The sequence below is a fragment of the Zootoca vivipara genome, chromosome 13, assembly GCF_965207765.1.
Source record: "Zootoca vivipara chromosome 13, rZooViv2.hap1.1, whole genome shotgun sequence".
Lineage (NCBI taxonomy): Eukaryota > Metazoa > Chordata > Lepidosauria > Squamata > Lacertidae > Zootoca > Zootoca vivipara.
The window spans coordinates 53,244,351-53,259,212 of NC_142596.1; the positions used below are offsets into that span (position 1 = coordinate 53,244,351).

General features: G+C 51.7%; 1 protein-coding gene across 1 annotated transcript in view; it reads left to right on the forward strand.

Moving 5' to 3' along the window:
• The window catches only part of CORO7 (coronin 7), an 86,436-nt gene that overhangs the window by 14,450 nt on the left and 57,124 nt on the right, over nt 1-14,862 (forward strand). The window contains exons 6-9 of the mRNA XM_035132186.3: nt 2,335-2,411; nt 5,128-5,178; nt 11,123-11,209; nt 11,844-11,926. Coding sequence (XP_034988077.2) covers nt 2,335-2,411; nt 5,128-5,178; nt 11,123-11,209; nt 11,844-11,926 — 298 coding nt within the window. The remainder of the gene's footprint in view (nt 1-2,334; nt 2,412-5,127; nt 5,179-11,122; nt 11,210-11,843; nt 11,927-14,862) is intronic.

Below are 14,862 nucleotides of genomic sequence, written 5' to 3' on the forward strand. Positions count from 1 at the left end.
TGAACAGGAAACAGAAGGCAAGGAGGCCCTGTTGCCTAGCAACCGGCCACAAGGTCTGCAAGCTCCAACTCTGGGATGGAGTTACTGTTCCCGGGTAGCGATTCCTCCTTCTCAGCACAAAGCAAAGCCTTGTCCTCCTCCTCTCCTTGCAGCCCTGGGAGCCAGATCATTTCCTTAGGACAGAAAAGGATCCCAGAGGAGGAGATGACCTCTGACTGATTATTATTAATAATAAAAATTATTATTTAAAAAAATAGGAGGAGAAAACTTTCTTCATGGAGCAGAGCCAAGAAGGAGAGCAATGCCTCAGTGCTAAAGGATGTCCAGGGGGCCTTTGCTACAGGATCTGGCTCTGTCTTGCTAGCCCCACGGACGTCAGAAGAGGCTGCTGGATCAGGCCAAGGGCCTTTTTATCCCAGCGCCCTCACAGGGGCCAACCAGATGCCCATTATGGAAAACCCTAAAGCAGGATCCGGGCACCAGAGTCCTTTTCTCCCCTCCTGTGGTTTCAAGAAACTGGGATTCAGACCCATTGCTGTCTGTGGCTGTAGAGGCCCAGCTTAGCCCTCATAGCTAGGAGCCATAATAATAAATAATAATAATAATAATAATAATAATAATAATAATAATAATAATAATAATAAATTTATTTATTTATACCCCGCCCATCTGACTGGGATTCCCCAGCCACTCTGGGCGGCTTCCAACAAAAGATACATTAAAACACCAGCCATTAAAAACTTCCCTAAACAGGGCTGCTTTCGGATGTCTTCTAAACATCAGGTAGTTGTTTTTTCCCTTGATATCTGATGGGGAGGGTGTTCCACAGGGCAGGTGCCACCACCGAGAAGGCCCTCTGCCTGGTTCCCTGTAACCTCACTCCTCGCAGGGAGGGAACCGCCAGAAGGCCCTCGGCGCTGGACCTCAGTGTCTGAGCTGAATGATGGGGTTGGAGATGCTCCTTCAGGTATACAGGACCAAGGCCATTTAGGGCTTTCAAGGTCAGCACCAACACTTTGAATTGTGCTGGGAAACGTGTCATGGATCGCTCTTTTGTTCCAAGCAGCAAAGTGCATCCTTTCAGCGACAAACACCTGTTTGGGACTCAGGGCTGCTTGCTTCAGCAAAGTGGCTTGGGAATCTTGCAGATCTCCCTTCTTGGGGATTCTGAGCCGCTCAGTTGTTTGGATGCTCCTCTGTTCTCCTTAATAAACGTTTCGTTTTACTCGATTGGTTTGATCGGATGCCTCTTTTCTCCAGTGAGCTGCCCCCAGAGTGGCTTACAGCAAACATTCAAGCCATCGAAATGCAGAGCGTTGGAAATACAAATATACTAAAATACAGAGCATGCCAGTATAAATTAAAAAAAACGACATAAATCAACAATTCGGCAAACACAGAAAAAAACCCCTCCTCAATATTATAAAAAAATAATCCAGGCTGAAGTACATGAATACATAGCAAAACAAGAGTGAGCTGGCAATAAACTTTCTGGCCCTGGTCTTGCTGCCCTCTGAATTTTGGTGCTGGAGGAGAGTCTTGAGAGTCCCATGGATTGCGAGAAGATCAAACCTCTCCATTCTGAAGGAAATCAGCCCTGAGGGCTCACTGGAAGGACAGATCCTGAAGCTGAGGCTCCAGTACTTTGGCCACCTCATGAGAAGAGAAGACTCCCTGGAAAAGACCCTGATGCTGGGAAAGATGGAGGGCACAAGGAGAAGGGGACGACAGAGGACGAGATGGTTGGACAGTGTTCTCGAAGCCACCAACATAAGAGCTGTTCGACAGTGGAATTTGCTGCCAAGAAGTGTGGTAGAGTCTCCTTCTTTGGAGGTCTTTAAGCGGAGGCTTGACAGCCATATGTCAAGAATGCTTTGATGGTGTTTCCTGCTTGGCAGGGGGTTGGACTGGATGGCCCTTGTGGTCTCTTCCAACTCTATGATTCTACGAACATGAGTTTGACCAAACTGCGGGAGGCGGTGCAAGACAGGAGTGCCTGGCGTGCTCTGGTCCACAGGGTCACGAAGAGTCGGACACGACTAAACGACTCAACAACAACAAGGGCTGACTGAAACACAGTTCCAATGGGAGCGGCTGGTGGCATGCATTACAGCAGGCTCCCACATCCTTACTCCAGAGGAGGCTGACAGCAACAAAAGGCAGATGTCGGGGAGGGCAGTGAGGGCCTGTCTCTTCCTCAGCCTCCTGGGAGCATCGCCGGCCTGTTGCACTTTGCTGGCCTGTTATTCTGCCTGCTCTCAGGCCGGGCGATCAGGTTGCGCCATGAGTGGCGCCTGCCAGGAGCTTTACCTTATCTCTTCTCTTTCCCTGCAGAGCTGGAGCCTCACGACGACCAGGTCCAGAGTTTGGCTTGGAGACCTGATGGCTGCCTGCTGGGCACTTCCTGCAAGGTGCGTAGCGTAGACCAGGGGCTTGGGGTGTGTTTGTGTGTGAACCTGTCCTTCAGGTCAGCGGGGGGGCGGCCAAGTGATTCTCCTCGGGCTCCAGCCTCTGCGCTGTGACCCACTTTGCTCTTGCCGTGACGCCAGGGGGGGCTGCTGCTTCTGGCCAAGAAAGGTCTGCGGCCGAAAGGAGCAGCTGGAAGAAATAAGTGGAGCCAGCAAAAGGGGCTCCGCTGCTTCCACAGATCTCTCTGCTGTTCTGCACCCTCTTTGCTCCTGCCCTATAGAGTGTGGCACAGGGGGAGGTGCCACTCAGCCATGCAGCCCCCTGGGTGACTCTGGGCCAAGTCACTGTCTCTCAGCCTAGCCTACCTCGCAGGGCTGTTGTGAGGATGACCTGGGGAAGGTGAGGAGGAGCACATGCACTGCCTTGAGGAAAAGGTGGGCTATAAATTTAGTAAATAAATAGTATCATGCCCCTTTAGGCAACCACGCCCCCCCCCCAAAATCATGGGAACTGTAGTTTTTTAAAGGACCTGAGAGTTGTTAGGACACTCCTGTTCCCCTCAAAGGGCTACAATTCCCAGAGTTCCCTGGGAAGAGGGATTGGTTGTTAAACCAGTCTGAGAATCGTAGCTCTGCAAGGGGTCTCCTAACAACTCTCAGCACCCTTAAGAGACTACAGTTCCCAGGATTCTTTGGGGCAAGCCATAACTGTTTAAGGTGGTTTTTGTTGTTGTTTAGTCGTTTAGTCATGTCCGACTCTTCGTGACCCCCTGGACCAGAGCACGCCAGGCACTCCTGTCTTGCACTGCCTCCCGCAGTTTGGTCAAACTCATGTTCGTAGCTTCGAGAACACTGTCCAACCATCTCATCCTCTGTCGTCCCCTTCTCCTAGTGCCCTCAATCTTTCCCAACATCAGGGTCTTTTCCAAGGATTCTTCTCTTCTCATGAGGTGGCCAAAGTATTGGAGCCTCAGCTTCACGATCTGTCCTTCCAGGGAGCACTCAGGGCTGATTTCCTTAAGAATGGATAGGTTTGATCTTAAGGTTTAAGGTGGTATGATACCGCTTTAAATGGCCTATACCACCAGTGAACACTGGGTGGCGCAAGACGCACACATACAGTAATACGGCTCCCAAGGACTAATGCTTGGTGCAAAAAGGCGCATTGAAAAGCCTGTGGCGGAAGCTGCTCTCCTGAACCCGATGCAGAGTTCTTGCGGGGCTGTTTCTGGAGATGCTCAGCTGCAACTTGACCTCTGGTTTCTCTCAGCTTGGAAACAAAACAAGGAGCACCTGCTCAAATATCTTTATTTCATAAACTCTATGCACTGCTTGATTGCAGAACAAAACAAAACAAACCCCAAAGCGGTTTGCAAAAAGGTGAAATGATGAAATGGAGAAAAATCTGCAGCCGTACTTTAGAACATACGAAAAGTTAAAAAGGAGAAAGCGGATTAAAATTCACCTCCACTTTCTAAGCATCCAGCATTGCAGGGGGTGGGGTGTTCTGTGATCTGGGTGGGCTTGCAGACCCTCCTGTTTTTAGCAGGCACCGAAAAGAGTACAGTGAAGGCCTGATGTCAATAGGCAGGGAGTTCCAAAGTGTAGGTGCTGCCACACGGAACGACTCGGTTCTTACAAAGGTGGCACCTGTAGAAGACTCATGCCCATTCCACCACCTGGAGGGGGCGCATGTGGACTAAGGGGATCTTGTAGATAAACTGGTCCCAGGTTGTTAAAGGCTTTATCTACTAATAATAACATGCATGAACCACTGCAGCAATCACTGTGGGATCTGCTAGCATAGAAACCATTGCCTGGGAAGTTCTGCAACCTTTCCAGGTGTGTTCAGAACCAGTCTTTCAGATGAGCAAAGGGACCAGGTGTAGTTTCACTTAAGGTTCTGGTTTTTCTGGTGTTTTGGGAGCTTTTGCCTCTGTAGACCAGCAAGCATCAAGGGCGCTGGGCACTGAAGCAAACCAGAATTAAGCCAGAAAATGCGTTTCAGAGCATTCATGCAAGCAGAGATTCCTAAGTCAGCTTCGTACCATGGTTTCACATTCTGGTCTGCTAGTAGTCAGCTGAGCAGAGTCGATTAGGGTTGCCATATTCCTGACACCCACAAAATTGGTGAGCTTTTTAAAGGAAACCACCAAAACTGTTCATCTTTTTTTGGGAAAGAAACCCAAATTGTTCAGCTTTTGAGGGGAAACCTAACCCCAAAATAGTGATTTTAAGCTTTTTTGAGCTGTTTCTGCTGCTTTTTCCATCGCGTTGCCATGCATCCAGGTTTTCCCTGACATTTTGCCAATTCAACAAAATCCCCCCAGATGCCATTTTTGCACCCCAAAACCAGGTCATGTCAGGAATTTTCTTGACGTATGGCAAGCCTATAGTTGATGGCTGTTGTGTGTTTGGACAAACAAACCAGAGTTAAGCTCAATAAACCACGGCTTAGCAAAGTGTGTGAACCAGGCTTCTGTTGATTATACCTTTTATTTATGCTTTGGCTGGTACCCACTGTACAAGGTTGGGGTGCCAGGAGGTCACTGGGGCATGGCTAAGTTCTGCCTTCCTCTCCATCCTCTCTTGCAAGGATACTGTGGACGCTTAAGCATTATAGTTCTATATATAGTGCCTGACTAAATTGAAATTTGGCTGCTGTGTTTGTGACGAACACCTGAGCCCTCGTGACCTCCCTTTCTTTCTCTGTCCTCAGGATAAAAAGCTGCGGATCTTTGACCCACGTGCCAAACCTACAGCTTGCCAGGTATATGGGCCGATTTGGCTGGGGGCAGGGTGGGGTTGGGGAGAGGGCACTGCCAGGACTGGCTTGTGCGGAGACACCTTGCCTAAAGCTGGTTGTTCTTCCTCCAGAGCAACTTCCTTGGGTGCCAGGATCCCAAGGTTCCTGCCCCTCTTAACAGCTCACAGCGTCAACTTGAGAAAATGCCAGGCGGCTGGTATGTTATCTGGCGTTGGGCTAGCGAGAGCCACAGTGGCGGTGTGGCTAGCCCAGCCTTTGCCGTCCAGGTGCCCTCCAGAGGTTTTGGACCCCAGCTCCATGGGCATCATATCATGTGTGGAAGCACCCACACCGAGCCCTCAAATGCCCCTTATTGCTTTGACAAAGCTCCAGGAGGGAAGCCCTTGATGCAGCGCAGAGTTAAACTGTGGAACTCACCCCCGCAGGAAGCGAGGATGTCCACCATCCTGGCTTTAAAAAAATACTACACAAATTCATGGATCCTTTCTTTCCATTGGAGTGGCCCTAATTTCACAGGCGCGGGACCGCCCAAAGGGCAGACGGCAAGGCTGGCGCCAGGTCAGCCACAGGAAGGGCTGGGGCTCCCGGTGGCTGCCAGCCTGGGAGAGTTCCTCAGAGTCAAGTGGCAAAACACTTCCTCTCCTGTACCATGTCAGCCTCCAGTGGGAGGGCCCGGAGTCCAGGATTTGATGCCCATATTGATGTCTCCACCTCCATCGTTCTGCCCGGACACTGAGGTCCAGCACCGAGGGCCTTCTGGCGGTTCCCTCATTGCGAGAAGCCAAGTTGCAGGGAACTAGGCAGAGGGCCTTCTCGGTGGTGGCGCCTGCCCTGTGGAACGCCCTCCCAACAGATGTCAAAGAGGAAAACAACTACCAGACTTTTAGAAGACATCTGAAGGCAGCCCTGTTCAGGGAGGCTTTTAATGGTTAATAGATTATCGTGTTTTATTTTTCTGTTGGAAGCCGCCCAGAGTGGCTGGGGAAGCCTAGCCATATGGGTGGGGTATAAATAATAAATTATTATTGTTATTATTATTATTCATGTAGGAAAGCAGCGTCTTAGCAAGAGGTGCTTGGCCTGTGCTCTGCCCTGCTGTTCTTCTGCATTCAGCAAACTTCTCCTTTTAAAACCTTCTGCTGCCCTTTGCGGCTCTCTCTAACCCTGGAATGGGGCCGCCTTGGTGAAGACTTTGTCCCCCGCCTCATTTCCCTGTGCGTCTCAACGAGTCCTCCTGGCTTGACTTGTACTGGCGGCCGCTGCTGGTCTTTTGCTTCTGTGCCCCCTCCTCCTCTAACCATGCCCCCCCAACCCCTGAACCTTAGGGGCTGCCCCCAGAGCAAGCCGTGTCTGCTCCGCTCTGCATCCCTCTTACCTGGCGTGGGTCCTGGGAAGATGGAGGAGGAAGAGGAAGAGCTTCCTTCTGCCCACCCCTTCCCCTCCGCGTGGGAGCTGGCTGTTCACACCTCTCATGCTCCAGATCCAGCTGTGGGATTGTTTGGGGGGGGCGTGAGGATCTGGGGGGGGCGTTCATTCTCCCTCTCCCAACCCCCTACTTCCCTCCCACAGAGGTCACCTCGGGGGTACCTGGCTCCCACCCTTCTCGCTTGGTGGGAAGTCCGGAGCCTTCCCTCTTCCCAAGAAGGCCGTGGGAAGCTCTGGAAGGGAGCTGGACTGGGTTTTGGGAAGGCCTATTTATAGCAGCGTGCGGCCAGCGCTCTCAGGCTCCTGCTCCCCAGCGGAGTAGGGGGGGCGGCCTCAGGGCTTCCGCTTCTCTTCTCACCCTCCCCACCCCCTCCAAAACGCTGCTCCTCCGTCCCGAAATGCTGCACCGAGGAGGAAGCCGCGGGGAGGCTGAGCCGGGAGGAAGGTGGGGGCTGAAGGCAGAGGGTCCCTGCAGGAGCTGTGCCAAGCGCACCCTCCGTCTCCCCGTTCCTTGGAAAGTGTCAGGGTGCCCCAGCAGCAGCTGGCAGAGAGGATCGGGGCCTTTGCGTTGTAACCGGGACCCCTGCTGGGATGGCCCCACTGCAGAAACGGGCAGTTGTGGAAGGGGCACCTGTGGGGCTGTAGAGCCCACTATTGTCTTTGGGGGTGGGGCAGCCAGTCCTGGAAGAGCCACAGAGAGCAGCAGGGGCCCAGCCTCTGCTTCTGGGGCCCTCGGGAGCCCAGTGGGGCCCCTGGCCCAGCTGTGGAAGGAGAGAAACTGATCCTTGCTCCTCTTCTGTGCGAGTCTTGAACTCGGGCATCTGGGCTGCCCACTGGGTTCAAGAGGCTGTGGTGTGTGTGTGTGTGTGTGTGTGTGTGTGTGTGTGTGTGAGAGAGAGAGAGAGAGAGAGAGTGTGTGTGTGTGACGCACACACTGAGTTGTTACTTGTGGAGGTGGAGGAATCTGTGTCGGGAAGGAGGCGGAGGAAGTGAGCAAAAGTCTGGGAAGGAGATTCTGGCACAACGTCTTGCTTCTAGGGCAGCTTTTGAAGTTCTCTGAGAGGCTGTGACCCAGAGCGGGCGGCTGCGGCTGTGGTGTGTTTGTGTGTGCAAGGCAACTGTTCCCCCCTCTTGCCAATGCTGATGTGGCTGAATGCTCCCTCCCTCCCTAGACTTTGCCTTCTCACTTTCTGCAGCTCCCTTTGAAGGGCTGCACCCTCTTCCTTGGGCAGTTTCCTTGGAAATCTAAAGGGGCTGGGGGGCGGGGCGCTTTTTGGCTTCAGGCTCTAGAGGGCTTCCTGCTGCTGGGATGTGTGGCTCTGCCTGGTGCAACCCAGATGTGTGCTGAACCATGACTCCCAGTAACCCTATCAATGGGCCATGTTGCGGGGAACTGGCCTGATGGAGTCCCACAACATCTCAACATCTGGAGGTCTCGTGCCAAGGCCAGTTCCACTCTAGTCTGCTCTGGATATGAATCCGGGCACCTAGAAGGGACTGAACATGCAACATGTGTCAAACCCCCCCCCCCCCGCCCAGTCATGGTTTGCTGCATGCTCAGCGTTCTTGCTGGGCGATGGTTTCCTGGGCCTGCAAAGGCACGAGTTGGGGGCCCAAGTGGACCTGAATGCCTCCCTTGCGTGACCCTCCATGGGCAGAGACTTTTTTTGGGTGGGGGATAGGTGTTTTGTTTTGTTTTTAATTACATGATCAGGAGACTGTACGGTCACCCTGACTCTACTCATTCCAGCCCAATGGCACAATTCTATAAATTACAATACAGTGGTACCTCTACTTACGAATTTAATGCGTTCCGAATGCACATTTGTAAGTAGAAAAAAAATTGTAAGTCGAATCCCATAGGAATGCATTGAGAGAAAAAAATTGTAAGTTGAAGCAACCCTATCTAAAAATTCGTAAGTAGAAAAAATCCTATCTAAACCGCATCCAAAATGGCGGACGGAGCTCCGTTCGTAAGTAGAAACATTCGTAAGTAGAGGTACCACTGTACAGTGGAATCTCTGTTTTCAAGGGTCTCGGAAGCCGAATGATTCGGAAGTCGAACGGCGAAAATCCGGAAATGAATGAATGCCGAAAACCCGGAAGTGAATGCTTCCGTTTTTGAATGCGCCTCGGAAGTCGAATGGCTTCTGAGGCGTGTTTCTCCATTTTCTCTCTTGAAATTGCCGACCGCCCATTGCGCCTCGGTTGTCAAACGTTTCGGAAGTCGAACGAACAGTCTTCCGGAACGGATTATGTTTGACAACCGAGGTTCCGCTGTACAAGAACCAGTAGATATGTTAAGAACCACCCATGATATCAAAGTTCTCTGGCTGATGAGGAAGGTTTTTGAAGGTACCAGAATTAGAGGGAGACTTTACTCAGGTACCCCCTCCTTCTTTTCCGTAACAAAGGTGTTGCAACAAAGGACATGTCAAAATAGAAAGTTTAAAACCCAATTTCATCGGAGAGTCCTTTCCATTTGTTGGGTGAAATAAATAAGGCCGCAGAAGCCGTTGGTTAGAAGTGGCCTCCTTATTAAACCAACCTTAAATCAATGACTTCCCTTCTTCTCTTTCACTGGTTCATACAGTATACTGTTGTTGTTGTTGTTTAGTCGTTTAGTCGTGTCCGACTCTTCGTGACCCCATGGACCATAGCACGCCAGGCACTCCTGTCTTGCACTGCCTCCCGCACTTTGGTCAGACTCATGTTCGTAGCTTCGAGAACACTGTCCAACCATCTCGTCCTCTGTTGTCCCCTTCTCCTTGTGCCCTCAATCTTTCCCAACATCAGGGTCTTTTCCAGGGAGTCTTCTCTTCTCATGAGGTGGCCAAAGTATTGGAGCCTCAGCTTCACGATCTGTCCTTCCAGGGTGCACTCAGGGCTGATTTCCTTAAGAATTGATAGGTTTGATCTTCTTGCAGTCCATGGGACTCTCAAGAGTCTCCTCCAGCACCATAATTCAAAAGCATCAATTCTTCGGCGATCAGCCTTCTTTATGGTCCAGCTCTCACTTCCATACATCACTACTGGGAAAACCATAGCTTTAACTATACGGACCTTTGTCGGCAAGGTGATGTCTCTGCTTTTGAAGATGCTGTCTAGGTTTGCCATTGCTTTTCTCCCAAGAAGCAGGCATCTTTTAATTTCGTGACTGCTGTCACCATCTGCAGTGATCAAGGAGCCCAAGAAAGTAAAATCTCTCACTGCCTCCATTTCTTCCCCTTCTATTTGCCAGGAGGTGATGGGACCAGTGGCCATGATCTTGGTTTTTTTGATGTTGAGCTTCAGACCACATTTTGCACTCTCCTCTTTCACCCTCATTAAAAGTTACAGGTAGGTAGCCGTGTTGGTCTGAGTCGAAGCAAAATAAAAAAATTCCTTCAGTAGCACCTTAAAGACCAACTAAGTTTATATTTTGGTATGAGCTTTCGTGTGCATGCACACTTCTTCAGATACCAAAATATAAACTTAGTTGGTCTTTAAGGTGCTACTGAAGGAATTTTTTTATTTTGCTTCGACTCAGACCAACACGGCTACCTACCTGTAACTAGAACTATGGAAGGCACCACATTGAGCCGCATGAAATGGAAGTCCATCTATCTGAAGAAGTGTGCATGCACACGAAAGCTCATACCAAAATATAAACTTAGTTGGTCTTTAAGGTGCTACTGAAGGAATTTTTTTATTTTGCCTCATTAAAAGGTTCTTTAATTCCTCCTCGCTTTCTGCCATCAAGGTTGTGTCATCTGCATATCTGAGGTTGTTGATATTTCTTCCGGCAATCTTAATTCCGGCTTGGGATTCATCTAGTCCAGCCTTTCGCATGATGAATTCTGCATATAAGTTAAATAAGCAGGGAGACAATATACAACCTTGTCGTACTCCTTTCCCAATTTTGAACCAATCAGTTGTTCCATATCCAGTTCTAACTGTAGCTTCTTGTCCCACATAGAGATTTCTCAGGAGACAGATGAGGTGATCAGGCACTCCCATTTCTTTAAGAACTTGCCATAGTTTGCTGTGGTCGACACAGAATTAATTGCAGCAATTAATTCTGTATAAAACCACTAAGCACAAAGCACAATACCAGCAACGTGACCAAGACTTTGGAGGTTTTTAAACAGAGGTTGTCAAGGGTTCCTGCATTGCAGGGGGTTGGACTTGGGGCTCCCTTCCAGCCTTGTGATTCTGCGATTGGGTTCCATGATGTTTTCACCCTTTGGGGTCTCTTTCCTCCACTTTCCCCCCTTAGCTCAGAGGGACCCTGCCTCATCCTCTCTCAGCTGTTCTCCTGTTTTTAAGCCCAGGGGCTTCTTTCGTTCCTTTCTCCTCTGCACATGCTCAAATCGCTCAGATGCAAGCCCAAGGGACCCATGCCAAACCCACAGCTGAGAGAGAGGGAGACAGGGCAGAGACAGCGGGTGGGAGTCAGTTTTCCAGGCGGGGCACCTGTGAAATGGGCGGCTGCTTCTCCCAGCCTGGCTCTTGATGCCCTTTTCCCCCTTCTTCCTTGCAGAGCATCCTGGCACATGCGAACGGCAAGGACTCGCGGCTGATCTGGGTGGATGCTGAAGGTCACCTCCTCTCCGTCGGATTCAACCAGGTACAGTACCTGCCTCCATCCCCTTTATAATGGAGCCACAGAGTTGGAAGGGGTCCCAGGGGTCATCGAGTCCAAAGCCCTGCAGTACAGGAATCTTTGGCCCAAGGTGGGACTCGAACCCACAACCCTGAGATTAAGAGTCTCCTGCTCTACCAGCGGAGCTATCCTACCTTTAGGAAATCAGGAAGAGGAAAATTAGTGCTGGCCAATGAGCTAAGGTGGGAGCAAAGACTTTTTGGACTTGGAGCAGACAGGAACTGAGATGCATGCTCTACCTGGCGGTTCTGGCGCAGAGCTGACACACAGGGCCTGAGGACTAGCGTCTTGGTCAGCACAGCCAATTGAAATGAAGCCAAAGGCCAATCTCCCCAAACTTGGTACCCTCCAGAGTGATGTTTCAGTCTACAGGGCGGTGCTGGCTGGGTGTTGTGGGCCAGAACATCTGGAGGAAGCCAACCCCTGTGTGGAGGACCTGCCTCTTTCTCGTTAGCTTTCCTAGAACTGTAGAGCTGGAAGGGACCCTGAGGGTCATCCAGCCTGACCCCCTGCAAATGCAGGAATCGCAACTTAGCAAGGAGCCGAGTTCGTGGGGAGTTTTCTGTTGCCAGAGACCATCACCCTGCCTGTTTTCCAGGTGAGGGAGCGTGAAGTCAGGCTTTGGGACACACGGAGATTCAGCAACTCTCTGGCCTCCATCACCCTGGATGCATCTCCCAGGTAAGACCAGTGAGGGGGAGGGGGCAGGTGGGGGGCTGGGAACAGGCGTGGCTTTTGGGGTGCTGTTCAGCTGGAGTTCCCACTGTGGGGCGAGGGGGGATTTGTTGTTTAGCCTTGGAGGCAGAACAGAGTGTGCTTAATCCAGTGCTAACCTTAAGTGTCAGTTTGACCCCCCCCCCGCAGGGAGGAAGTGGGGTGACTTGGGGATGAAAAGAGGCAAGGGATCGGGGGGGGGGCACGCTGGCAGTGCAAATAAATGCTCATCAGATTTCGAATAGCTGGTGCCACTCAATCACGTCCACCCATTTTGTTGAATCAATCAAACGAAATCGTCTCAAATTGGATTTTGAATAGACGTGCAACCGGCTGTTACCGTCCTGAATTTTATTGTGCTGATATCTTCCTCTGTGGGTTGTGCGAACCGCTGTTCTGAATCAGGCTTTTTACGGGGCAGAGGAGCCAAGGGGGCGGTGGCCCAAAAGAATTTGGGATCCTCTGGCTTTAACCCGTCAGAGCTTTCTGGGCTTTGAATGCAAGAACCCACGGGACTCTCTTTGAGGTTGCATCGCTCCTGCATGTTGGGCGGATGCAGAAGGCGAGGAGCTTTCCCTGTGATAGGAGGGGGTCAACCCCACGGGTCTCTCCAGCTTCAGCACTTGCCACTGACCCATAGCTGTCAAGTTCTCCCTTTTTTAAAGGGAAATTCCCTTCTGCTGAATAGGCTTCCTCGCGATAAAAGGGGAAACATGACTGATAGCTATGCACTGATAGCTATGCACATGAGGCTGGCTACTCCAGAGAAGGGCCTTTCCAGTGTTGGCACCCCCAGGGATGCCTGCAGAGCACCTGCGCGATGACTTCTTTTAGGTGCCGGATGAAGGCGTTTTCCGTCATAATTTCCCCTCATTGCTTTCTGTGTTTGTTGTACTGACGTCCTTCTTTGCTTGTGGGTTTTATTCTGTGCAAGATTATAGTTTCCTATAGCATTTTATGGCTTTCGATCTTTTCCTTGTGAACCACCCACAGGACTTTTGCCATTAGGTGGTGTATAAATATTGGGAAAGAACAAACGAACGAATGAATGAAAGCTGCCTCCGCGCGATGCCCTCGGGAGGGGTGGGGGTGCAGCTGGCAGGAGCAACCAGGGCTCCCCCCTCCCCACTTTGAATAACGCTCCGGCCTTCTGTGATCTTTCTACGAGTCTCTGGGATGGCTGGTCGCCTGTGGAGAGTCAGAATCGCCTCCAGCCTCTTCCCCCCCCATTTTCTCTGGGCAAATGTGGACTTGCAGCTTCTTGGGGGTGCTTCAGGATACCTCCGTTGGCGAGAGAGGCAGAGAGAGCCCCCCTCCGCCCAGACCCCCCCCTTCCTGGCTGCATCAGGCAGGGCCTGCGTGGCTGTTGCCAAGGTGGGCGGCTGCTGTTCCTTTCTTCCTCCTTGCAAGCAACCCTGAGCAAGCGAGCGAGCGAGGGAGTAAATTGATTCCAGGCGGCTGGCTGGCTTGTTTTGGCTGGGGGAGGAATGTGGCTGGCGGCTGCTGTGCGCCTCTCTTATCGGCCTGCGTTGCTGCGTCGGGGTTAGAAGGTGACCCCCGTGTATCATCGGGACCCGGCCTGATAAGGAGGGGAGCGGGAGAGGATCTGAGGGACTTGGGGGGGGGACACGGGTGAGGGGAGCGCCGAGGAGCCCTGTTTCTCCTGCGCAGCTTTCCGCCTCCTCTGCGCAAGGGGGGCTTTTCTGAGCAAGCAACACGATCCAACAGGCGTATTGTTCTGCGTCCAGATTCCATTCCTTCAAGCTCTTGGAAACAAGAGGAGTCGCTCGGAGGACTTTTGGCTGCTTGGTTGGACTTGTGATATGCAAAATATGGATCAACACACACACACACACACACACACACACACACACACACACACACACACTTTCTGTTGGAAAGGCAAAGTGAGCAGAAGTGAGCCCCTGAGGGGGGGGTGTGAAACCAATTTGCCCCGTTTCTGGGCAACCACAACCCCTGGCTCAGCTGTTGCCGCTACTCCTGCAGTCAGGAAGGGGGTTGCAGGGTCCGCCCCAGGTGTCATCCTTGAGGGGGATGGCACGCTGCGGAGGGCGGCACTTAGCGTGGGCCCTTGCCTGCAGCATGCCTGAGCCACGCGTCTCTCCTGGGAGTGATGTGGGGACTCGGGGACCAGCGCTGCCCAAAACGGCGGTGTGGGGCTTGCATCCGCCAGGCGGACTCCGTGGGCAGCTCCCTGTGCTGCCCCCCCTGGGCGGATCGCCACATTGCCCCCGTGGGTGGATCGCCCCACCGCCGCCTCCCCAGGTGCCGGAGGAAAAGGAAGTAAGAGGTGACATGATGGAAGATTGTGAAATTATTCATGACATGGAGAAAGTAGATGGAGTAGTAGAGGAGGGAGAAAGGTTTTCTGCTGCTCCAGAGAAGCGGACACGGAGCAATGGATTCAAACTTCAAGAAAGAAGATTCCACCTAAACATTAGGAAGAACTTCCTGACAGTAAGAGCTGTTCGGCAGTGGAATTTGCTACCAAGGAGTGTGGTGGAGTCTCCTTCTTTGGAGGTCTTTAAGCAGAGGCTTGACAGCCATCTGTCAGGAATGCTTTGATGGTGTTTTCTACTTGGCAGGGGGTTGGACTGGATGGCCCTTGTGGTCTCTTCCAACTCTCTGATTCTATGATTCTATGATTCTAGTGGATATTCAAAGAAGCTGAATGTGGGGAGATTCCGGCTGGGTAAAATAAAGTCCTTCTATGCACAGTGGAGGGTTAAACTGTAGAACTCCTTCCCATCTTGCATTGGGTTAGCGAGAGGCACAGTGGCGGTGTGCCTAGCCCAGCCTTTGCCAACCAGGTGCCCTCCATCGGCATCGTATAATGTGCAGAGGCACCCACACTGAGCCCTCAAATGACAAAGCTCCAGGAA